The 24,475-nt window shown below is 44.1% G+C and overlaps 1 protein-coding gene across 9 annotated transcripts in view; it reads right to left on the bottom strand.

Annotated features, from left to right (window-relative positions):
* Positions 1-24,475, bottom strand: part of auts2a (activator of transcription and developmental regulator AUTS2 a) — a 297,717-nt gene that overhangs the window by 82,751 nt on the left and 190,491 nt on the right. For all 9 annotated transcript variants that reach the window (XM_034605861.1, XM_034605864.1, XM_034605859.1 and 6 more), the window contains one exon: positions 15,752-15,781. In XM_034605861.1, the coding sequence (XP_034461752.1) occupies positions 15,752-15,781 (30 nt within the window). The remainder of the gene's footprint in view (positions 1-15,751; positions 15,782-24,475) is intronic.

The following is a 24,475-nucleotide window of genomic DNA, read 5'->3' as shown; positions in this document are numbered from 1 at the left end:
CTGACCAGCCCAAGAAAACGACGCGCCACAATTTTCACAGCTTTTTAATTAAGAACTCCTCCACGCTTGTTCTCCCATCACACCTCAGATGCTTTCTGTAAACCCACGCAGAGCAACGCAGTAGCTCTGACACCTCATCCAAACGGAATAATTCACCATGCTCTCCCTTGCCAATTCTCCTCTCTGCCAATCTGAAACCCTTCCACACACTTCGCTTGCTGAGACAGCGCTCTAACAAACGATGCTGTCAGTTAACAAGATGGAAAAACATTCTGTTAATTTTTTCTCTCCCTCCTTCCCTCCCCTCCTAGGCTAGAAGTCTTGATGTGCAGAGATGAGGGCTGGATCACAGCTTGCCTGGGGGAAGCCTGACACAAGACAGGCTGCCGCTGACATGATGAGCCTCAAGACTGCTGGCAAATTCTTGTGATGTCACTTCCCGCTCTCGACAGCTCCGACACCCTGGCGTGGGGTACTGGGAAAATGAGGAATAGAAGGAGCTGCTGGAGAGCTGGTGGAGGAGGTGGTGGTGGTGGTTGGGTCGGGGAAGGGGCGGGTGGGGGCCTGATGAGAAGAAACACTGGTGCGTTGACTGCGCGGCTCTTCTGTTTTCTTTAATGTTCCCACTTTTATCAGCAGTCGGAGCTGTCAGCAGTAATCACGCTTGTACTGAAGAGCTGCAGAGACGATAAGCCCGGCCTGTCAGCGCCGCATCCGCCGCCGCAGACATATGCTGCTGCTGCTCTCTGTGTCTTTTTTAATGCTCGATGGCATTCTCCCCAGAGAGAGGGTAGAAAAAGCACAGAAAGAGGTGGATCATCCTCACCAGGAAGATGGAAGAAAAACTATCACATCTCCTCCTTCCTTAAACTGGGGTGGGTTGAGTGTGTCAGTCATCACAGTAAAGAGATCCTATGATTCATAGGAGAAGGATTTTTCACAAATATCCCGGCACAGGCACCTATATGTCCCTTATGGCTGTGTTACTTAATCAGCAGCATCATTAAGGGCAATAAGTTAATTATAAAGTCACCACAGATAAAATAACCCACTATTGTTGTGATCTTAATGGCACAAACTAAGTGTTCCTTTTTTAGAATAATGATTCTTCAAAAATAAGAAACTTTATTCAAGACATGAAACCAAGAAATGAAAACGCAAAAAAGCACTTAACACGAACATTAAACTGATGCTGGGATGTTGTAGTCAAGGCTCGTGTCCCTGTGGCAGCTTCGTGTGAGGAGGCTGGTGTGTAGTGAGTGGCCTCGTGTCAAAGCTGCTGCTATTTATTTTATGGCTACATGCCATGATCATTACAGGGATGAATAGTAATTACATGCGCAGAAAACATGGGACACTATGGTCGCATCATATGCGTGACAGGTGGCGTGCGACATATAAATAAAAGGAACGTGTGGCAGTCAAAAGTCGCCCCGGCATTCGGTTACCAATTATCCTTCTCTTGTGAGCATTAAAGCGCTGTGCATTGTTTACTGTTAGCAGACGCAATTGAATAATAATGCCCTGGTCCCACCTGTTCACTGTGTGGGGGAGATAGGTCTTTGGTTGGAATAAATGATGCGTTCTCTCCCTCTTCCTCCCGCCTCCTCTCCCTCTCTCCCCCTGACAATGGGGCTGAGAGGGCTGCCCTCGCAATGGGCATTAAAATAATGTGGGCTAACCTGAGCAGGGGTTAACCAGCTAATGTCCACAGTGCTGCTCCTCTGTGGACATGAATAATGCAGATCAGGTTCCTAAACAGGCACACAAATGAATCTATAAATCACACAGGTCAGGGGAGTCTTATTAGACCCCCCCCCCCCCCCCCCCCCCCCCCCCCCACAAAAGGATGTGGAAATTTGTGTCAGTTAGGCTACTTCCATTTAATCACCAGCGTGGCAGTCGAGTGGTGAAATGTCTCTACTCTGTCCTTCTGTCCCATGGCCTTATGCTCCGCAGTGTCATTACTGTACTGCTGGGCAGATGGGCTGGACTACGACGGTGGTTGGGAGACACTAAGGGAAAGGGGAGGTTACAGGGGGAGGACACAGTGGGTGTGTATTTGAGTATGTGTGCGTCTATCTGGGGAGTGCTGCTGCCTGCTGACCTGGTCATCCATCAGGCAGCCCCCCCCCCCCCACACACACACACACACACATGACATCCTCCTCCCCATCCCTTTGTCTGATTCCTCCCAGTCAGGTTCATGCTGAGGGAGCTTCCTTATATAAACATGTAATTAAATGTCCTGTTGGTTTAATAGGTTGTGGACTAACAACTCAGAGAAAGTTCCACGCAAAGTGTCCTCTCCCAGAAAAATAAATGAGGGGATGGTGTTTTATGATTTGTAAATGTTGGGCTAAAATTATGCTTTCTTGGTATAATCTGCAAAGAAAGACATTTGCTCAGTTTTTAAAGCATTTATTATTCTCGCTGTAAACACATGCTGAGCCTATGTTTTACCACAATGGCACTTGGTTATTCTAATCCTCCTGGAATTGGGGCATAACAAGCAAATCAAAACCAACGTGTGGAGCTACACTGTGGGGACAATGCAAATAGAAAACAAGGAATCTCGGCTAATTAAAAATAATGAGAAATAGGAAATAAACCTCGGCAGCTTACATCCCAGATGTTGCTAAAATAAACTCAGGGGGAAGGAGATAAGTTATGGAGTGAAGGATGCTCTGGCTCTGTAAACAGTGAGAGTGGATCAATATAGATTTCATGTACAGTCGCAGATGAATTACCGAAACAAGCACAACCAACAAGACACCAATGAAGCCTTACACTTAAATCTTTCCGAGGCCACCACTTGTGGTCATGACTGAACATCTTGATGAGGGATCAGCACAGGTTTTACCATTAATCCCAAGATTTAGGAGGTGACATTTCCCCCACCCAACCCCAACCAGTCAATTTCCACACTATTATCGCCTTGGAGAAATGCATGCGCTTTAATAACTCTTCCTACACCTCCTGTGGGACCCAAAGAGATGCCATCAATCCCTACATCTCAATCCTCCCCGTCAAAAAAAGAACATGGCTCCAGGGAGTTAAGTCACTGCTGGACACACGAGAGGGAGGATGGTGTGTTTATGTGCGTGTGTGTGCATGTGTGCAGTGATCACAGAAGCGCAGGAGTTGAGTTCACAGAGCAAACCAAGTCGGTTTCATTTGTCAAATCTAGTACACGCTCCTCCATACTCCATCAAACAAAGCCACTGCTAGCTCACAGTCATTTCCCTCTCTCCCAATTACAAATGAGTCCATTAGTGTGTCTGCGATGAGCTCTGTGCTGTCTCCCAGTAATGGCTTGTGAGATTTCCATCATAATCATAATGGCTCCCAGAGCAGCCATGAGTGCAGATGGAAGGTCGCTCATAGGTAATGAGCTATCTCCCCACCCAAAGGGCACATGTCTTTTGGTTTGTTATTTAGAACTGTATGCCTACGACTTTGTGAGCTGACACACGCCTGCGATCGCGTGTTTATATGCAATCTCATGTTTCAATGTATGAAGATGAGGGGGCGGATTTACGGAAGCGGGAATAGAGATGGGTGAGATAATGCCTGGCAATTATTAACATTATGAAATTGATGCCATGGCTGTGATTGTGGATGTTAAATCACATAAATCAAGCCGGCGTATGACAGCTAACACCGAATTCCATCCCCACATTAGTTTCTCCCATCTCCCTCCCCGGGTTGTGTAACTTTGCCAAGCAGAAATATCATTACAGCCAGTAGTGTCAGTATGACTCACCTCCACTTGCCATTCAAAACACATTACATTCCTTTCTCTGGCATCGCAGCGCAACAGCCAGCACATCTGCATCTTTTGCCAATTATTCTCTGAATGCTGGTCTCGGTATCATTTTCAGAGAGTGTGTCTGCGCTCGCTGTGCTAGTGAGCTGGCTGTGTGCATCGCCATGGGGCATGTGGGGCTGCTAAGGAATGGGCTGGAACAGTGCTCCCTCATCCCATGCTTAATTGAGCAGAGAGCTGTGTGCTGTTGTGATGTGGGTCATATCAAGGAGGTGACCTGACATTTTCATGTATGATTCAGATTTCATAAAAAGCCTGTGTTTGTCTGAGGCTTCGGTGTCTGCTTGGAGAAACTTTTATGTGAACAATCAATGGAGGATAATCACTGTGGGCAACACTGGTCTCCAGAGTATTGTAGAAGAACATCTGCCCTAATTGTGTCTGCTGAAGCCATGTATAGAGCCATATAATGATGCTTGGGTATTGGTATCCTGTACGGTATCCACCTTTTTTCTCGTCAATGTTATTTTGTAACTGGCTTCCAAACTGTAGAAGTCATGAGTCATTTTCTATGAAAGAGCAGAACTGGGTAGTAAGTGGCAGTGTTATTATTTTAACTACACTTCTAAGTAATGCGGTTTTCTGCATGAAATATTTTTTTAGTAGTTCAATTCTTATGGATAATTGATCAGTTTTTTTGGGCCTGCATATGTATGATGTAGCACTACTTTTACAATGGTGGTGTAGCTTAGGGTTACTACCTTTATCTGGGGGGAGGTTCAATGTAGTGAAGGTTCATTTAATGTTGAGTAACAAGCTCCCTACACTTTACGCCACTGCATAAGAGTGAGGAACAGCTACAGTTATGAAACCTACAGATTATAGGTTTTACCAAAAGTAGTCGTGGATAATTCGCCATCTCACACACAACACATGTTCAATTATTAACGGAGGTAAGAATGATCAGGGGGAGAGCTTAGGGACTGGGTCTGCCCCCACAGTCTGGTAATTCAAAGCCAGCTAACATCCCACTGTGCTAAATCAAAAGGAATGGACTATTTACTGCTTATGCAGCTTTTTTTTGTGGCCATTAGTTCTAATGATAGAGAAATATACATAAGGGTCAGCCACATTCTATACTGAAGTTCACCTTCTTCGGAGAGGTCTGCCATCTCCTGCGGCTTTAATTTGAAATCATTCAGAAGCAAAATGGTAGCTGTTTGATCTATCCCTTATTACATTGCTTCTTAAGAATTGGTCAGGCAGCCTCATGAATTCATTCATCTCCATAAGCTTTCTCAGCGCCACTTAGTCTTTGTGTAATCTGGGTGAGACCCCTTATCACTTCATTTGCACAAGCAGGAGACTATCAATTCCTGTCTTGTATCTGGGCCAGGCAAATTAGAGCAGAGGTGTTTGGATGTGTCCACACCGAGCTGCAGCGACAAGAAACTGATTACACATTGAAACGCCATGCAGGTGTTCCATTTCACACCCTATATTTACAATATTAGCAGGCATTAGTTAAATATATTTGCTGCTTTATTGCTCGCACTCGTTTTAGTACAGATGACAATCGACAGGCAATTTTCCACCATGAGTCACTGATGTATTGCCACTGTGAAAAGAGGGACACTTAAAAGCATTTAGCTGGTGCCTAGCTCCACACAGCAGCCTCATAAAGGCAGACAATGGCTGAGCTTAATAAGAAACAGAATGGATCCCATGAGTGCAGAGGACCCATCAAGCTGGGGAATTTCATTTAATTTCCCCAGGGCCATCTATGTCTTGTACACATAATTAGAGCCCAACATGCAATGATCCTTGTGTTTTGTCAATAATTCCCCAAGGAGCAATCAGGACAAGGGTTGGACATGCCTCTGTGACCTGGGCTACTTGCAACAAGCTCAGCCACCTAATTACACCGCCTCTAACAAGCAGTGTGATGGTGATGGCGGTTGTAAGAGAAGCACGTGTGTGTGTGTGTGGGGGGGGGGGGGGGGGGGGGGGGGGGGGGGGGGTAGGGGACCGGACTGAGCCCAAGAAACGAACGGCGTGCCGCTCCTCCTCAGAGCCCCTGATGTCATTAGGACTGTTTGTGGCTGCTGCCATGCATGCTGGGACAGCGTCGTCATTCTGACAGGCCTGCTCTCCATTCCCCTCATTTAGGAAACCTCCTCTGAAGTTACTGACTGCCTCTGGTGGCTTACACAGCAGGAGGTCAGGGACATGGTCCTTTACAGCTGTTATTTGCTTGTGAGACTTCTGCCTGAGATTTCTGCAGTGTGTTATAATCATTCATATGTCAATGATCACACATACTACAAGCCAAACGATACTGGACAGACCATTTGACAGTTTGTCCACAGTCAGTCAGATGATTATTTCACACATTATTTTCAGATATCGTTCAGTTCATGATTCCCTGGAAATACCTGATGCACAACTACAACATGTTAGCCACATAGTTCAGATATGATGACTATTACTGACTTGTTACTGACTTATCAAGCAAAAGGTAAAGGTAAATAACACAGTGAAGCTCTGTGAGAGCACTGCAAGGGCCTGTTTAGAAAACCACGTTCACAAAACTTTTGAGGGAGAGATTTGTTCTAATCATTTATATCAACATTATCTCTGCCATAGATTGACTAACAGTCTGTAAACCCTGTTAATTTGGTATAATTCACACTCTTCGTGTTGAGTGCACTGAGTTTGCTTTTGTCAATTGCCAAATAGCAGCCAGATAAATCCTACCTCAGCTGCAGGGATAAAGCCATTTTCTGTGGGTGAGCAGAGGTTGCTGTGGATAGTGGAGAGACAGAGAGCCAGCAGCCAGTCAATTCTGAAGCAGGATGCCTGCAGAAATCATTGGCTTGACAAAAGGGCAATGAGGGGGCACGGGGTTTGTGTGAGAGTCACTGGCCCAGTTGCTGGGGGGGATTATGGGCAGGTGAGCCAGGCCTTGACTGACATTCGCAGAGCGCAGCGAGAAAGTTTAACCTTGGCGTGTCAGAGAACTCACTCTCAGCAGGGAGAGAGGGCAGACAGTGAGACAGTGAGGGATGAAGAGAAAGTGTGAGAGAGAAAAGAGATCGGCTCTGCAAAGGGCTTCCTGCATAACAACAACCAATTCTTTTTTCCATAAGCGGCCTGTTTCCAGAGACTCTGGTTTGAACCCAAGGTCTTACTCCATGCATTATTAAAGACCGGTAACTGGCAACACTGCCTCATAAATAGAGATGAGGACAGACACCTGAGGAGCCAGGGCGCTGCTCACTCTTGATCAGCCACAAATCCACCAGCCTAACATGACCCAGAAGGTTCTACAAACACAGTGCGCCGCAGCACTCTTTTACCCAGAGGCCCTCTGTTTTGTTACTGTCATTGCTCCTGACAAATGGCGGCATATGGCGGTAAGTACATTACTGTGCAGGTCAGTGATGTTAAAAGTTTAGTCTAACTCAACATGTTCGGCAGCATGGATGGATGTTATTTTTGGCTTCGGGCATTTTTAGGAGTGCTGCTAAAACAACAATAGTGATATGATTAGAAATATAAGGAGATTTAATTATATGCTTAACAGATGGCTATGAAAATAATTGAATTATTGAATAATTAAATTAATTATATTATACTATATACTAGACTGTGATATATGTACACAATTTGACTGAGACATTTTTCTTTTTCAGGTCAGGAAGGATGGAAATGGCTTTTTCTATTTGCAGGTGAACATCTCAGTCAAACAACATATTTAGGATTTTTGTTGCTGATTGATTTATTTTGTATTCCCCATGTTCTCAGCTTGTGCTGGGAAATGAATCATTGCCTTTGAAACACGATTCACTGCTGCAACTGCCCCCCCATTCTATTTCAAGGACTTGGCAAACCGTGTTCTATTCAAACGTGTGCATTATTACCTTTTATTGTTGGCTTTGTATGAATGCCGAGGTTAAGCACTATAGAGGCAGGTATAAAGCATTAGGCCTTGTATAATATCATGTCTCAATGTAAAAATCAAACCTTCTGCCCACAACTGCCCAGATCTATTGAATAACATCAGGAGGTATTATAAAAAAGCATTGGCAATGGATTTTATGGAATACAAAGCAAGTTGATTGCATTCTACTTGAATACAGGTGCATTTGAGGGTCTGCACCTTTGCAAAAAATAATCATGGTATTGTGTTACCCGAAGTGGTCAAAACACTTTTGTGCTCAAAATATATTTCTTTCGACAAATATTTAATTGCTGCATACCAGAGTTAGAGCTCATATTTCTGAAGCACCTGGTTTCAAATGAATTCAAAGTCGTATAAAAACAGCAACAAGATGCCTTTTTAAACTGTAGACACAGTTTGAGACTTTAACATTTTCTGCAGACATACTGAACTGGAATTACCGCACTGCGGATGTCTGCCTCCACCAACAAGTGCAGTTTCTGTGTATATATTTCTACATACTTTATTCCAGATTCATATAAAGGTCACTGTAACCTTTAACTTTGACAACTGAAACATAATTACTTCATCTTTGAGTGCAAGTGACAACTGATCAAAAGTTGAAGAAATTCCCTCAAGAAGTGTTGAAATATCACATTCAAGAGGCCAAAAACAGCCCCACTGACCTTAACCTTTTACCTTTGGCCACGAAATTCTATTCAGGTCATCCTTGAGTAAGAGTGAATGTTTGTGCCATGTGTGATGAAATTCCCTTAAGGGATTCCTGATTTATTGAGTTAAAATCAACCAGGGCCACGTGACTATGACCTTTTCACATTTAACCACCAAAATGAGTGAGAAATCAGTTCATCTTTGAGTAGAAAGGGATGTTTGTACAAAATTGGATGACATTCCCTCAACTTGATCTTTATGGTATCACATTCAATTAAAACATACTTTGCTAGCCCACCATGACCTTTTGCCTCTGACCTTTGGCCACCAATTCCAATCAGTTCATCCTTGAGTCCAAGTGAATATTTTTACCAAATTTGAGGAAAATTCCCACAGGGCATTTTTGAGATATCGCATTCAAGAGAATAGGACGGACGGACAACCTGAAAACATAATGACTCCGGCCATCTATTCCAATTCCAATGGCTACTAAAAAAAAGCTTTCAAGGCCGAATTTTGAACAACAACGGAAACCCTTAAAAACCTTTCATTATTTGTTGGCTTATCAGTCTATGGCTAGGCATATGGAAGGTTCCATTCTTCATTTTGAAATGTTGTAAACTATAAAGGCTCAAACTGAGATGGATTATTTAAGACATGTTGATAATTGCCCACATCTGAGATTTGAGTGTTTGCAGGTAGAGATGTGCTGTGACAGAATGAGAATTAATCTGCTGGAACAATCAGGTGTGAAAGTTCTGGAGCTGGCTGGATTCGGCTGTGGGGTCCACATGTTTTTGTTACAGTACATCTACCCCGGCGTCTGCCCTTATCTTTCTAAACTGAGATCTTTGTCGGTGTCTTCGCCCCAATCCCATTTCACCGTTTGGCCCTACCCCTTAGCCCTTCCCCTTCGTTTTGTGCGTTCACGTGTAGTGGCAGGCTGTTTCCAATACCTGTTGGGACAGAGGGGTAAGGCCAAGGGGTAGGGCTTTAACCGTAGGGCTCATATCACGCCAATTTTTGCGTCCCTTCATTGGTAAACAGTTAAATTCAAGATTGATTTTAAGATTATTTTATTGACTTTTAAAGCTCAACATGGGCTGGCCCACACACACATTTCACACCTCTTGACTCCCTATAATCCCGGTCATAACCTGAGATCGGCCAGCCTGTCCCTGTTGGCTGTCCCTAGGTCAAGGCTGGCTACTCAAGGTGACCGGGCTTTCTCTGTCAGGGCCCCGAGGCTCTGGAACTCCCTGCCTGATGAGATTAGGCTCGCCAACCAACTACCGACCTTTAAATCACTGCTCAAAACATATTTTTTACAGGAAAGCATTTCTAACATGCGACTTGTAATTATTTCCATTACAACAATCAGTCTCATAGAGTTCAAGTGGGATGTTCCTGATCTCCCCGCCCCCCCCCCCCCCCTCCATTATTAAGTATTTAAAAATTACGATTATGATTATAATTTCTTAGTTTAACATAATTTCAATGTATTATGGTCACTTTTTTCACAACAACCTTATGTTACTGAACTTAACTGCTCCTCTAATAACAAAGCATCCTGGCAGGGTTGCATACAGACCCCTGCTAGCAGCCTGAAGCTGTGAGCTTTTGATTCATTCGTGAAATAATGCAGAGCAGCCAAGCTTTTCAATTTCAAATGTGATTGATTCACCTGCATTAGCATAGATGTTATGTGGATATTATTTGTTTGTCACTTTAGCAACTGCAAACAATAGCATTGGTTTATTTAAGATCTCAACAATGTTATTACAATGACATCCCCGGCAAAACTGTCTCGTCTGTTTACATCGGTGACTACTGATGATGTGACGGCTTCCTGAAGGGCTGTCCCAATCCGTAGGGGAAGATTGTAACCACTACCCCTTGTGACTCCGTTTCAAGAGGCAAGATAACCCTTGAAAACAAGGGGTAGGGGTCGGGTAGGGGTAGGGCCAAGGGGTGAAATGGGATTGGGCCTTGTACTTGTATGACACCTGTTTTTCATTCTGATATATTTGTATTATCAAGCGCCCACTTGCTCGCAGTGAATCCAGAGCTTTTATAAGGGGGCTGGCATGATGCACTCCGGATAAAGTCCAGAGCTTCTCACTCAGACATTTGTGTTCTCACATACAGCCTCTCTGGAGAATGTCAGGAGATTATCTGGAGATCGGTGCATGCATAATGTTTTTTGTCTGTGCTTTATGCTTCAAAACATTTAGAGCGATGGTAAATTCAAGATAGTTATGGTGATGGATATTCAAGAAAAGTAAGTAAGGAAGAACAGCTACATGTTGCCAGTAATGATGTGGTGAGTGTGAATTTAAGGGAAACAATATGCAATCTGTTGGCATGGGAATGTACAACAGAAAAAGCATTATAGAAAACCTTGGGTCACCATCTTATTTCAGACCAAACAAAAGGATGTGGAAATTTGTGTCAGTTAGGCTACTTCCATTTAATCACCAGCGTGGCAGTCGAGTGGTGAAATGTCTCTACTCTGTCCTTCTGTCCCATGGCCTTATGCTCCGCAGTGTCATTACTGTACTGCTGGGCAGATGGGCTGGACTACGACGGTGGTTGGGAGACACTAAGGGAAAGGGGAGGTTACAGGGGGAGGACACAGTGGGTGTGTATTTGAGTATGTGTGCGTCTATCTGGGGAGTGCTGCTGCCTGCTGACCTGGTCATCCATCAGGCAGCCCCCCCACCAACACACACACACACACACACCCACACACACCCACACACACACACACACACACACACACACACACGCACACACACACGCACACACACGGCTCTCTGCCAGGCCTGGAATCTCCACATTAATTTCTCATCTGTGGCGCCCTAATGAGCTCCGCCTGCTCATCCACCTCTGAGACCCAACTGATTATCAGACAGGGGACGACCATTTGTCAATGGCAAGAGGTGGCATTGACACTGCTGACCTTGCTACCAAGGAAAGAAGAGTATAAAAATGGGGGGAAATAGGAGAAGAGTAGGAAAGGATAGAAAAGGTAGTGCCACTGTGTTTTCTGGTGAGCTGTGGGCTTGTGTGCATGCGCCTCAGAGGAAAGCAGGGATTTGCCGGTTATTGGATGGAGGGGAGTGGTGTAGGTCTGCGACACCAGCTAACCTTAGCCAGGGCTGCTGGGACTACGTGGGTATCTATCACAGTGGCAGCCCCGAGACCCAGACCGGGGGAAAAGCCACAGAAGTTGCCAGGGGAGGGAAAAAAGCTAGTAAAAATTTAATGCACTCCGCAGAGCGGTCATGTCATACTTGGTTATGGAAAATAATCCCAGATGCCTGCAGTGCTAAAATGGAGCTGTAATGTGCTCGCCTCCTAACCCGGCCTGACAGCCATGATGTACGACTACCATTACCGGAAAATATCACTTCAACTAACCCGTGATCCGGCTCCGCTAAGGGTCATATTATCCATGAGGAACAAATTACACTCCCCCAAAGTAAATACAAATTTCCTACACTGACTGGGTACAAAGCACAGAAGGGGGAAGGGGCAGGCGGAAACGTTACCTATGACAACGCTCAGCAGAGTGACAAGGATGATAAAGTACATGACAAATCACTGGCTGACAGGGTACTCTAGTGCAATCAGCCTCAGCCTCGGCCTAGCGAGCACCCACTCAAGCCTGTAAACACTACTCTCTTCCTTTGGAGGGGGCAAAACACATAATCTTTTAACGCTGACAAGTTGCTCTCTCCTTTTATTACTCATCCTTCCCACTGCAGTGGAAAGAGGAAGGGTTGGGGGGGTGTAAAATGTTTTTATGTACAGTGCTGTCGAGTGATTGAGAAACACGACTCTTGTGCTGTAATTGCCTGAGGGCAAACACAGCAAAACAATAAAGGAGCAGAAACAGCAAATATATTACCTGTTCAGATCTTTATTTTATGTCAAGGACAAACAGGTTCTCTCAGCTGCTCTTAAGCACCCACTTAGATCCCTTGTCTCCAATAAGAGCAAAGCACAGCAAATTACAGCACTCTGTTGCATAGTCATTAATAAGACACAAAGCATATTTTTTTTAAAATGGCATTTACAGCTTGCGGCTGCTGATAAAGCAAGTAAACAACACTTAGTAAAGGTGTGGTCTCTATAAAAAAGCCCAGAGGCATGGGAGAGAGAAATACAAAAGCTGCAGAGTGATAAAGTCTTGCACAAAAGTAACACAACAGGACAACAGTTAAGCTGGGGACCCCATGAGCTGACATTCACACTAAAAAGTGTGAGTGGCAGTTTCAAGGTGCCACTTACTCGCAGAAATCACTTAAGCATTAGTAAGTCCAGACCGAGTAAGTGCCTGAGCGCTCTTGACAATATTACAAAGACAGCAGAAATTTGAAGCTGTCAGATTCTAATCAAAAAAATTCACATCGAGTGCATTTCTATGGTGCATACATTTTGCAAGGTTTTCATGTGTTCTAATTTTCCCAAAGGATTTAGAGAGGATTTCCAAAGCTCTGGATCGTACACAGTGAGGCTTTCACTGCCCCCTCAAAAAGGTCTCGGATGGTGGACAACCTGTTGGTGTTAACTTCACCATGACACAAGGTCCTGTTACTGGGGCTTTGTTGGATTCACATGAAAAACCCCAGTGAAGCAGAACATTGTAACTGGCTCCAAATGAGCAGGCCAGTTTGACCTAAGGAAATTACTTCCCTGATCCTGCTTGGATCCTTTAAAAGGGTAGACTGTGGAGAGGACGAGAGTTTCGGGAACTCCATGATATTGAGAGACAAAGGTGAAGAGATTCGCTAGGACCAGCACTCAAGTGACCCACTGTGCTGTATAGGTTGAAAAGAAGGCAAACCATCCTGTTTTACAGTATGAATGAAATGAGCTATAAATGTTTACTGCAGTTTCTGAGGATTTGTTTCGGTCACATTTCTCATATACAAAATAAAGCTTTAAGGTATTCACCTTGCCCTTCTAATTATCTGAGCTCTGAATGTGTTATAGGCCACCTGCCAGAGAAAGGGTAAGACTGGTGGTTCTGGGGGCCTTGGCTGAGATGCTAAAGATAACATATATGGTGCTAATGATACCAGTGTTGTAACAACAGTGACTGAGCCTCCTACCTGTCTCCCAGCATGCCATTAGCATGTACCCAATGTTGGAGCTGGGTCTTCCTACAGGTCACTTTGTAATGAGCTAATGCTCTGACAGTTTTACAGGCACAACCACACAAACACATGGGCAGGATTGTGTGCACACATTCTCTGAGATGCGAATAGCTGTCTCTTATCAGAGCCTGGCAGCTCCCGCCGACACGGCAGAGGTCTTCTACACCAGGCAGAACATGATTTCTCCTGGGAACACTTTTTCCATTTCCTGCTTTTGAAGGGAAACGAAATAAGTCACGTTTGTCCTCATCTGAATACATTTGACCCATTAAAACGACTGTGCTCTCCTGCGTCCTTCTCTGCTGCGGCGTTGTAAAGTAGACTGCGGCGCCCGCGGAATACAAATGACAACAGTGGCAGTGGGCGTAGCATGCCCGGCGCCTGGCAGGAGCAGATAGTAGCAGAGGTGATCTGGACTGAGGAGGGGGGGTAAAAGTGTTGAGCGGGAGCTTCAATTAGTCCCTCACATCAAGGAAGAATACGTAAGTCAGCCGTCAAAGGGGTAACCTATTTACTAATTCACTCCTCTGTTACTTTAACACACAATTAATCAATGACAGGAAGGTGTAGTCAGTGCTGTTCATCAGGAGCATAACATGAGCCAGGGTGAATTAATACAGTCACTGGGGGGATTACAGCTCACCATGCTCTCTCTCGCTCTCTCTTCCTGAAACAAAAAGGAATTGCCACCGAGACAGGAGCAATTTAAATCGACAACACTGAGTAATGACTCAATTTGCTGCACAGTCTAAACACCACAAGCAAATGGCATTACTAAATCATTAGAGTGGATCTAGATCTCTAGTTAGAAGCCACTGGGTAATATGGCTGCTCTTAGAATCTATGAGTTACGCTCAGAATACCTGGACATTATAACTGGAGCTGCACTGAGTACTGCACAGAAGGCTTAAGACACACTTGCAGATACATGCATTAGGATATTGCAATAGATAAGACCACAATTTGACAGCTTCTATTTCTAAGACCAATGCAAAACGTAGGTACACAGTATGCAATTATGTTTTATGTGTTTGTTTTGAGAAAAGAAAATACATCTCCATTGCTGTTTAGTTTGAGAACTTGAGCTTTCCAACAGAAAAAAATGTCTGCAATTATTTTACCATCATAACTGAGCAAAGAATCTGGAATGAATTTGACCCGACTTACTGGCATCTTTAGGAGAGAGGTCAAATTATGGAGCAGGCAAGAGTTGGATTCTCCAAACCATCTCCAGACCTCAGTCACTGATGTGCTGAATTTGCCCAGATGAACAGACAGAGATCTTTCCCTTTCTAGTACATTAACCAACATGTCTTCCACATGTTCTTTAGATTATTAACCTGCCAATCATCTGCACAGATTCTAGCATTTGGGTTTTTTTTGCTTATGAGAAATGACGGGTATATAATCTTACATTCCCAGGAAAAGACACAGCAACATTGGTGATACTGGGACATTTATTCAAGAGCCAACCATCGGTCCACCTTTAAAATAGATATCCATATTTCACCTCCTAGCCAATTGTTACAGACACAGTACATTGTGCACAGACTCTGCTCCAGAGAGAAACCTCTAAATTTAGTGATTCCATGAGATTTTCAGCACCTGCACCATCAGGCTAAAACCCCTGCGGATTTTGAAAAATTATTCTGACTATTTCCATTGAACACTGTCTTCCTCAGTACTTGTATAACTGGGTAATGAGTTCTGTAAATTTTTAGTATTACAGTTTACTACAGGAAGATGTAAACTTTAAATTAAAAATATAGAGATTCTGCTATTTCTAATTCACAAAAAGCGATTGACAGCTATACATGATAATACAGATATAAGCCCTGTACTATATATTGTCAGTGCTCGGCTTTAAATAAAACAAAGCCTGCACCCTCAGCCCCGGCTGTCACAGCACTCTTATCTAAATGTCATACAAATCCTAAAAACCCAGAACAGTTCGATTTAGATTTTGCACATCATTAAGTCATTTATAATTAATGCACAGCTAATTAAGGATTTCTCAGTTATTAAAAGGATGTTGAATTCTAATTACATAAATTTGCAGCCTTAAAAAAGTTGAATAATTAAACCCCTATGATCTGATTGATTTGATAAAAATGCCTGAAATGATACAGTGCGAAAAACAACAGTGAATGACGAACTTACCGTGTCCTTGTCAATAGTACGTTAGAAAAGTGTCAGGCTTACCTTGTCGTCCTGGTCACTCTCTGTGTCACCCTGCAAGAAAAAAGAAAGGCAACAATGAAGTTAGGAATAATTTGTCTGCATCCCTGTTTTCTACCTGTTCATGCTTGGACTGTATTCAATTCCACCACAAAGGACTGCCATAATCCAATTTACCTTTGCAAATAGGATATCTTATCAGATCTTTAATAACAAACTCATCACATACTCATATTCAGTGTGTGAATATCATCAGATCACGTCATTAACTTGCTCCACAAGCTCTGGCGTGTGAAACAAAGAAAATTGCCATGCCCTCGTTGAAACCTATATGTGAAATTCAGACGGAGCGGGGATCTCAAAACACTAACCACCACCAGAATTATAATTCCATGATATGTGTTCCTGCTTGAGGCTGGGGATGGAGAAATGACAAGAGGAGGAAGGGAACTTTGTAATGGAGGGAGGAAAAAGTGGTTAGATTTCATTTTTTCTTTCCAATTTCAATTTCAAGGTCCACTTAATTCTTTATCAACTAATTAGTGTAATGCTGGGTGACTGGCGGCCCTCAACGTTGTGCATATGGCTGAGGTGCAGAGAAGCACTGGAGTCAGTAATGAAGAAGGCACTGGGGGGGATATGGGCAGAGGTTGGCATGGTGTGTGTGTGTGTGTGTGTGTGTGTGTGTGTGTGTGTGTGTGTGTAGGCGGGGGGATCTGGAGTGCAGGGAGGGGTTGGTGGGTGTCGATTAAAGGAGGGAGGGGGTGAAGGAAGGTGGTACAATGACTGACAGCACAGGGAGTTAGCGACAGAAGGCACAGACATTGTTTCTTACTCTCTTCTTTTATTTTGCCTCCATCTCATTTTTAACCTTTTTTTTTTTTGCTGCCCTGCAGAGCTCAAAGGTACCTGACTGAGCTCGTTGTTGGTCTGCTTCTCAAGTTGGATGGTAAATGGGGCCTTGCGAGCTCAGCAGGAGCATAGCATCCAATTTACAGGCCTGTCCCACATGGCCCCAGGGGCCGCCCGCGGCACACTGCCATGATGGTCAGCTCCAGCAGCTCATAAATTATGCAGAGGCAATAAACGCACTGGGCAAACAGTCCTCAGACGTTCTCCCGCTCTCCATTTCTCTCTCACTCTCTTTCTCCACCGCCCACAACATTCCACCCCCCATTTTTAATACAGTGTGCAGAGAGTCAGCAGCCATATAGACTGTGAGCTGGAAGAATAAATAAGGGAAATGAAAGACAAGTGCAGATTTGGATTACAGGTGAATGGCTGTGTTATACAAAAAGCAACACAGTGTGTGCATCTATTTTCGCTTGTGAATAAATGGGCGTGTCACCCATGTACCACTCTCTCCTGTGGCCTCCCACACAGGACTGACTAATGTAGCGGCAGACAGGATCTGATGAGCAGTACCAGCCGTCTCAACTGCTTCCATGTATTCAGCCTCTCGGAAAGTGACAACAGAAATGCAACCAAGAGCTCATTAGCTGCTTCTCTGCATGTGCACACTACATACCAAGGAACAGAGGCACGCAAGGGGTTCAAATAATGGACATCATTTTAGATTTTCCACTGTGTTGTGATCCATAAACCACTACCAGCCTTTCTTTCTCATGTTCCCTTGTTCCGCTCTCTCTCCTTTCCCCTCTTCCCTGACTGTGCAGCCAATTGCTTTGATTGCCAAGATAGAAGCTGGCTGGAATGACTTGCCCTTGCTTGTGAAGCAAATGGAACATGCTAATGGAACTCATCGTATTACCCGATGCAAAAGTGCCATAGCTCATTACTTTAAGATAAAAGGATATCATTGTAGACGGCAAGCAGAATTGACTTTCTGTGCTACGACTTGATGATGATTTAATCAACTGCTCTCTTTCACTTCTCATCCGAGCGCCTGTCGCTTTCACAGGTGCCACTAAACGAAGCACTCACACGGCTGGTGGGGGAGAGAAAAGAAAAGGAATTGCTGTCATTACTTTTTTTTTACCCCAGGAATAGAGGTATGCAAATTTCCCAGAGCGACAAAGGATGGAAAAAAGGGAAAACTTAATAAAATTGAAATACCTTTATAATGAGCAAGGTAAAAAAATCCTGAGATCAGGCCTGACAGGCAAGGGCATGCAATCTGGTTGTCCTTACAGCGCAGACACCAAAGCTCCATCAAAATCGCTGCTCAAGCACAAAGTAAAAAGTAACAAATAATAATAATATCTCGAAAGACATGAAAACACATCTCAGGCATACAAACAAGTCAGGGCTGTCACTCGCAGATAAGTTATCATAGTGAACTAATGCGTTGCCTCATGCATAAAGCAACCTGAGGCAGGGGGAGAAGAATCCCTGCATATCTGGATTTTGTTTTGCTCCTTGAATTTCTACTCTTACATTAGAAACAGACAGAAAGCTAGAAAGTCTCAGCTTTGTACTTGGCAGTTGGAAATGTCATGAACGATCGCTAGACCTCATCAATAATAACTGAGGTACGGTATTGTTTTTGGGAGGTAAGCGTGAGCTAAGAAAAATCCGTTATTGCCATGATTCTGGATAACACGAATACGGGCTGTCAGGTGGGAATAAATAAGTCTGCAGAGCTTTGATTAACTGTAATATCAAAAACACTTTATACCAATCCAGGGAGGACATGTCTAATGAAAATAAAAACTGTATATGAGAGAGTTAAAATGACTGACACACATGAATATATTATACTGAAGAGAGAAAAAACAACAACAATGGAGCTATTGAGATTAGTGGAGTTAGGTCTCCAACAGGCGGAGGTAGGAAATTGGTCTTATTTACAGTCATGTACAGTAAGGAAACCATTAGTCTTGGGAGGGGATTGACAAAGAAAAGTGATACTTTACACAGGCTGCTGCTTTTTACACAGGGCCAGCATTATACTGTACAGCTAGACCCTAGTGTTTAGTTTAAGTAACACAGGAATGTCAAACATTAGCTTCAGCTCTAAGAGCTGTTGATGTTGGCTTGTATCCGGAGCACTTCTGATTGCCCCCCTGCTCTCACCCGGGCCTCTCTTTTGGCTGAGTGCTCTTACAAATTTCCCTACGCGCTGTCCAAGCAACGAGGCTTTTGTTTATATTGGTCTGAAAGTAGGAGTAAATTATTCTTGTCCTAAATCCTCTCCAGCTGAGTGTTGTACTGGCCCAATAGAAGGGTAACATAAGAAGCCATGGGCTGAATGCTAAATGATACGGCTATGCTTTCCTCTGTAGCAGCAGGGATCACCAAAGTCTCCTGCCAGAGCTACCCGCAGAAAAACGTCTGTACTAAAGAGGTAACCACATCACACGAGGATGCGTGCAAGGCAAGTATGTCATGTTCCCTTTTCCAACATAACTTCCTGGAAATCCACTGGTCTACAAACACTAACAGATGTTCAGTCAATCAAGAAAAAGATTACACGCATAAACGATAATTCTGAAGGCAAACAGAGTATGTTTAACAGGCTTATTATAATTTCTGATCGGCTGTTTCCAGTTTTGTCTCTAATCTAGTATTTTCTTAAATGGCACCTTCTTAAATCTGGATCCATGATAGATTCATATTGCCGCTCCCATGAGTAACATTAGCCTCAGGTTATGCTGGTTGCTATCCATGACCTTAAAATGAATAGTGGTTGATGTGGGCTTCATTAAAGCGCCCCGTTACACAGAGGATGGTGTCTGTTTATCAGTCTGCGCCAGGTTGTCCTGGAGGATGGCTGAAGGGGTTAAAGCCCAGGAAAGAAGCCAACTTGCCTCCATGCCCGGGAGCTGGAAAGACAGCATGAAAGATGGCAGCCATTGCCAGGGTCAGCTCTGACAGTGCCAATTTGATGTGCTGTCGTCAAGGGCTCCTCATTCCCTTTTCCTAACAGCTCCTTCCTGATATAGCTGCGCATCCTGATGGTTTTCTGATGCAAACAGTCGCATGGCAAAATGGTTTTTTTCCCCTCCCGCTGCATCCTCCTCCATCTGCTGCTGGGGCCTCGGTGCCGCCGACCGCCTGCCGGTCACAGCGTGTGTGGAAATTAGCTGGGGAGGAGGTGCTCGCTTGTGCTAATTACATTTTAATCATTGGAAATGTGTTGGCAAATCAAGCCTTGATTGCCATCTTGGAGCCCAGCGCTCCTCTCTGCAGGTTGGGGATGGGGGTAGGGGGGTTTGTGGGGCTAGAATGTGGATGAGCCCAGACTTGCCAAGCTGGACAGCTCGCCCTCCACGACGGCACGATACGGCTGCATGCCTGGCCTACTGCTGGGTTGAGGCTGTGCCACAGTATACTTGGGGAATAAAGGAAGCCCAGGATGTTGAAATGAGGATCTGTGCCATGCTTATTCTTAAATCCCCAACTCACACATCACATATCCATCTCTCTTCCTCCAACTCCCTCTCTCTTTCTCACCATTACACACGTCTGCCAGTCCTGCCACTGTGAATTGAGAAACAACAAATAGAGCCGGGCAGGAGGAGACTGATGAGCTCAGGGTTTGCAACGCAGCACCTGCTTTGGCACACAAAGCTGGAGCAGCAGGCCAAGTCACAATACGCTCACAAATTAGATTCTTATAGCAGAAATGAAAAAAAGAAACTGACTCAGCTACATCAAATTTAGAATTCTTCATAAAAAATGGGGATAATTTTAAACTTGGCAACAGGAGGGAGAGGTCGATACATCTTGCTGACTGGAGATGGAGATGTGGTCCAGTTCAATATGCTCAATCATCAGCTTCATGTGGCGCTGTCACCCGCTGTGACTTATGGTTTTAATGATTATCTGCCCTGGATAGACCTTCTGTTTAAAAGCCTCCTTTAGTAAGTCAGTGTTAAACAGGGCTATGCTACAGACTAATTGGATGTTTGTTTCATCATAATTAAATTAAAACAGAATCTAGACTGTACTTATGCCTTTACACTTGAGCGAACCTGAAATAAACTCTGGGATTTATTTACTATAAAAATAGGTCCAGCAGGCATAGATTCCATGAATGGGTTTCCATAAAAGACAGCTTTGTAAATACACCTTAAAAGTTCAGCGAGTGGAAGGAAATTCGACATGTCATGCCTGACTGGGACAGATCATTAAAATAAGCGGGTTCTGTGGCGATGACATTGAACATTCAATTTCCACAGCATCTGCTTGATGTTGAACTGTCATTTAAAAATATGGTAGGAAAGAGGAGACCACAGACGAAATCACAAGGAAAAGAAAACAGCACAGCTTAAGTGTTTGAGACAGTCTATATAGTCAAATAAGGCAAACACCTCTTACAGCAGCCAAGAATGTTTCGTCAGGGAGGACCAGACCTCTGTCTGGACTCATCTAACCTGGTCTGATGTGCAGCACCAGCCAAATGCAACATCTGACTGCAATTTCCCTTCAAATGTAAAACTTTATCCTGAAAATATCCAACTGGACCGCAAACTCTGGGACAGGGGAGCTCAAGGAAGAACGATGGGGGAGAGGGGCAGAAAATGAAGCCCGCCATTAAATAATAAGAACTTTATATTCTGTGACCTCTGGTTTCAATACTCTGGAGTGCATTATTTTTAAGTTTTATCTCACTGGACTGTGCCCAAACGTACTGAAAGAATGTTTGAGACAATCTTTTAAACCTGACTCTTTTATATTAATTCCACATTATTATTAATCCCATATTGTTAAATCCCCGGTGATTTACATTATAATAGCACCAATAATGTGAGAGTTGGCTCAGAAAGTTGGACTGACCAGAGAAGTAAAAAGGAGCCCTGTGTGAACTGCAGACACACGGGCACATTCACACAGTGTGGATGCCAGGGATGAAAAGGTTGGTTCAGGGGGGATATGAGTGATGTATGTGTATGTTGCTTGGTGTTTGAGTGTAAAGAATGGTAGGACAGTCGACTCAACTGTAAGGAGATGTAGTGATGCTTGGCAAAAACAGATTTTGCCGTAGGGTAAACCTCTCTGTTGATCAGCACAATCCACCCACCGAATGCACACACACACACACACACACACACATGTATGCACACACACGCACACCTGACAACCAGTATAAGAAGGAAGGAACTGAGAAGTGCACCACTTTGCTCCATTTGTTACACAAGCACCAAGGTCAGTATCTCTCCCTCTAGAGTCGTGGTTCTAGCGGCTACAGGCGAGGCTCCAGGGCACCTGGAGGTGGGAAGCGTTTACTACTTATCTCACCGAAATGAAAAGACATATGAGACACAATTGCGGCACACAAGTGTTCATCACACCAACAAAAACACAACTTGCCACACCCAAACTCTGCACTGTCCCCATGAGCCTAGAGGGGACCAAGGCCCAAAGCAGATGCTGGATTAATCAAGGATTTTGAGATAATTACATAAATCAAACTGTATTGTTTGTGCCGTTATGGTGACTCCCCTGAGAGGAGTCCACTTTGTATGTATTTTAATTACCCCACATGCTAGACATTAACAATGATGTGATTTGGCATCTTCATTACCGCAATCTGGCCACACACAAACAATCAATTTTACACTATTTGTGGACTGCTCCCAAAGAAGCAGGGTCTCTGTGAAGAGGGAAGTGGGCAAGTGCAATGATGGGGGAGCTTTGTGAAGACGAGCAGATGGAATTAAATACTTCTGCCCTGTTCTTCCTTTGCCTAAATAAGCTATTTTTCAGACATAAACTCTGGAAAATGTCCGGAAAATTGGGTCTGGCAGAGTTTTCTCCTCACTTATGAAGAACACAGAGGGAGATTGTCCGGGTCAGACACATTCACAACAACAGGAACATTTCTGTTCAAGTGAGGCGTAGTGTCTGGGTAAAGCATGTAGAAGTTAGGACACAACATAAATTCCCCTGAGTAAAGCACAATGTTATTATTTACAGCACAGCAACACCGGTGTTGGCCCTTATCACCAAAAGCTCTCGTCTGATCTCTTTTAGGAAAATCATCAGACTTCAATGCATTTCTGAAAGCAGCTCTAGTGACACTTACGATTTGGGATCAATTCACAATTCTTTATAGTTAAGCCTGAAATGTGTCTGTAGAGCTGACAATCGAAAACAAAACAAAAATGCCACTGACTGTTTATTTGCTCACATCCATGCTCTTCTTCTTTGAACAGTAACTGATTTAAGTCCATACATTTCGGCTTCGTTTTAATTTCAGACAGGACTGTCTTTTTTTCTTAAAGTTGATATGCATTACAGTGAGACATCAAAAACGGTTTAAATCAGTACCGCCACTGTCACCTTGCATTGAATCCTATCAGCCGCAGCATCAAAAGACTCCGCGTGACACAAATCCCTTGTGAAATGTGATGATATTATACATAATGGAGCAGTTATCTTGAAAATAATCTTTGCCTGCCACCTATAATTGCAACGTTCATGGATTACATGCAGTTGGACGTATGTTGCAACCCTCCTCTGCTCCCCTCCCCTCCCACTCCCCCCCCCCTCCCTCCACACTGACTCATCGCTGAGGGGGAGAAAAACATCAGGATTAGGTTCCGTGCCTCTAATCACTTAACTCCTCACACCTGATGGCACACTATTAACTTTGACTGTCTCCAGTGACCCCGCGGGTCGTTGCCCATCACATCAAGTTTTTATTAGGGAATTTTCCTCATCATTAGCCATGGCCTGGAAACGAGCCATTAATATTCATACTGGCAAACCAAAATGAGGTCCCACTGATTTTCCATCATCCAGGCTATCTGCACAGCTGCCACTGTTAACAATCAGCCCGGTGCCGCATATTCGCCACATATCATTATGGGGCTCCATAAAGCGCTTTCTCTGGGTCTGCCTTGATGGGGAGACATGGACGAGGAGTGGGAGGAGGAGAGGATTTTGAGGCTTGCAGCCAGCTGACACTCATCTGAGAGAGGCTGCCCGGCTCTGCCAACAATCTGCTTGGAAGTCTCATGCATGAAGACCGGCACTGTCAACGCTAACAACCCCTGCAGGCTCTGCCAGGGACACAACTGAGATACGCAGCTCCTACAGTGTTCTCACATTAGAGCACATGCTGTTTATCAGTCTGCAGTGGCAGCTAGGAATACAAATGGTCGGAAATCTTGCACAAAATGATTGCATATCTTAAATGTGAGACACACATTTATTCATTTTCAAATAAATACTATATAATGTGAATATCAGATACTTTAACTCAGCACAACATATTAAGTAATAAATTGCAATGTTTTGAAGGTATTTTCCAGCAGATTCTCGTAAATCTGCAAAATCAGAGACATTAGAGTTAAGTATCAGGAGTAATCGCTCTCCTCGCATCCAAAATGGCTACCTATGTTTCCACAGATTGCTGCTGAGCCTCAAAGCGGTTCACCCTGTTCATGTCTCTGCTTCTTCATCACCAGAGGAGGGTATCTCACATCTCTGCTGCCAGGGATAGCAGGTGCTGAGGCTCCACGCGGTGTGAACACAGGCCTGATAAGGTGCTTCACAGAAACAGTGTCCCCTGCATCTCCCACAGATAAGAGTCCTCTCCCTCTTCCCGTCTCACCTGAGCTGAGACTAGCTGGTCCCAAAGCAGTTGAAGGCCGCCTTGGTGTCATGGGTGGTGGTCGAAATTAAGTGGCAGCACTCTGACAGGCTGAGATAAACTCCCCCCTTTAGGTCTTATACCGCGTTCACCCTGCAGCCATTTGTGAATTATTCATACAATTTACTCTGGCAAGTTACCCTATAAACGATATGTTTTTATGTTCTAATGTAGGAACTGTTAAG

This window comes from Hippoglossus hippoglossus, chromosome 14, assembly GCF_009819705.1.
Source record: "Hippoglossus hippoglossus isolate fHipHip1 chromosome 14, fHipHip1.pri, whole genome shotgun sequence".
Classification (NCBI taxonomy): domain Eukaryota; kingdom Metazoa; phylum Chordata; class Actinopteri; order Pleuronectiformes; family Pleuronectidae; genus Hippoglossus; species Hippoglossus hippoglossus.
Note: the sequence above shows the minus strand (reverse complement) of the source record. Positions and strands in the feature narration are given on the sequence as shown.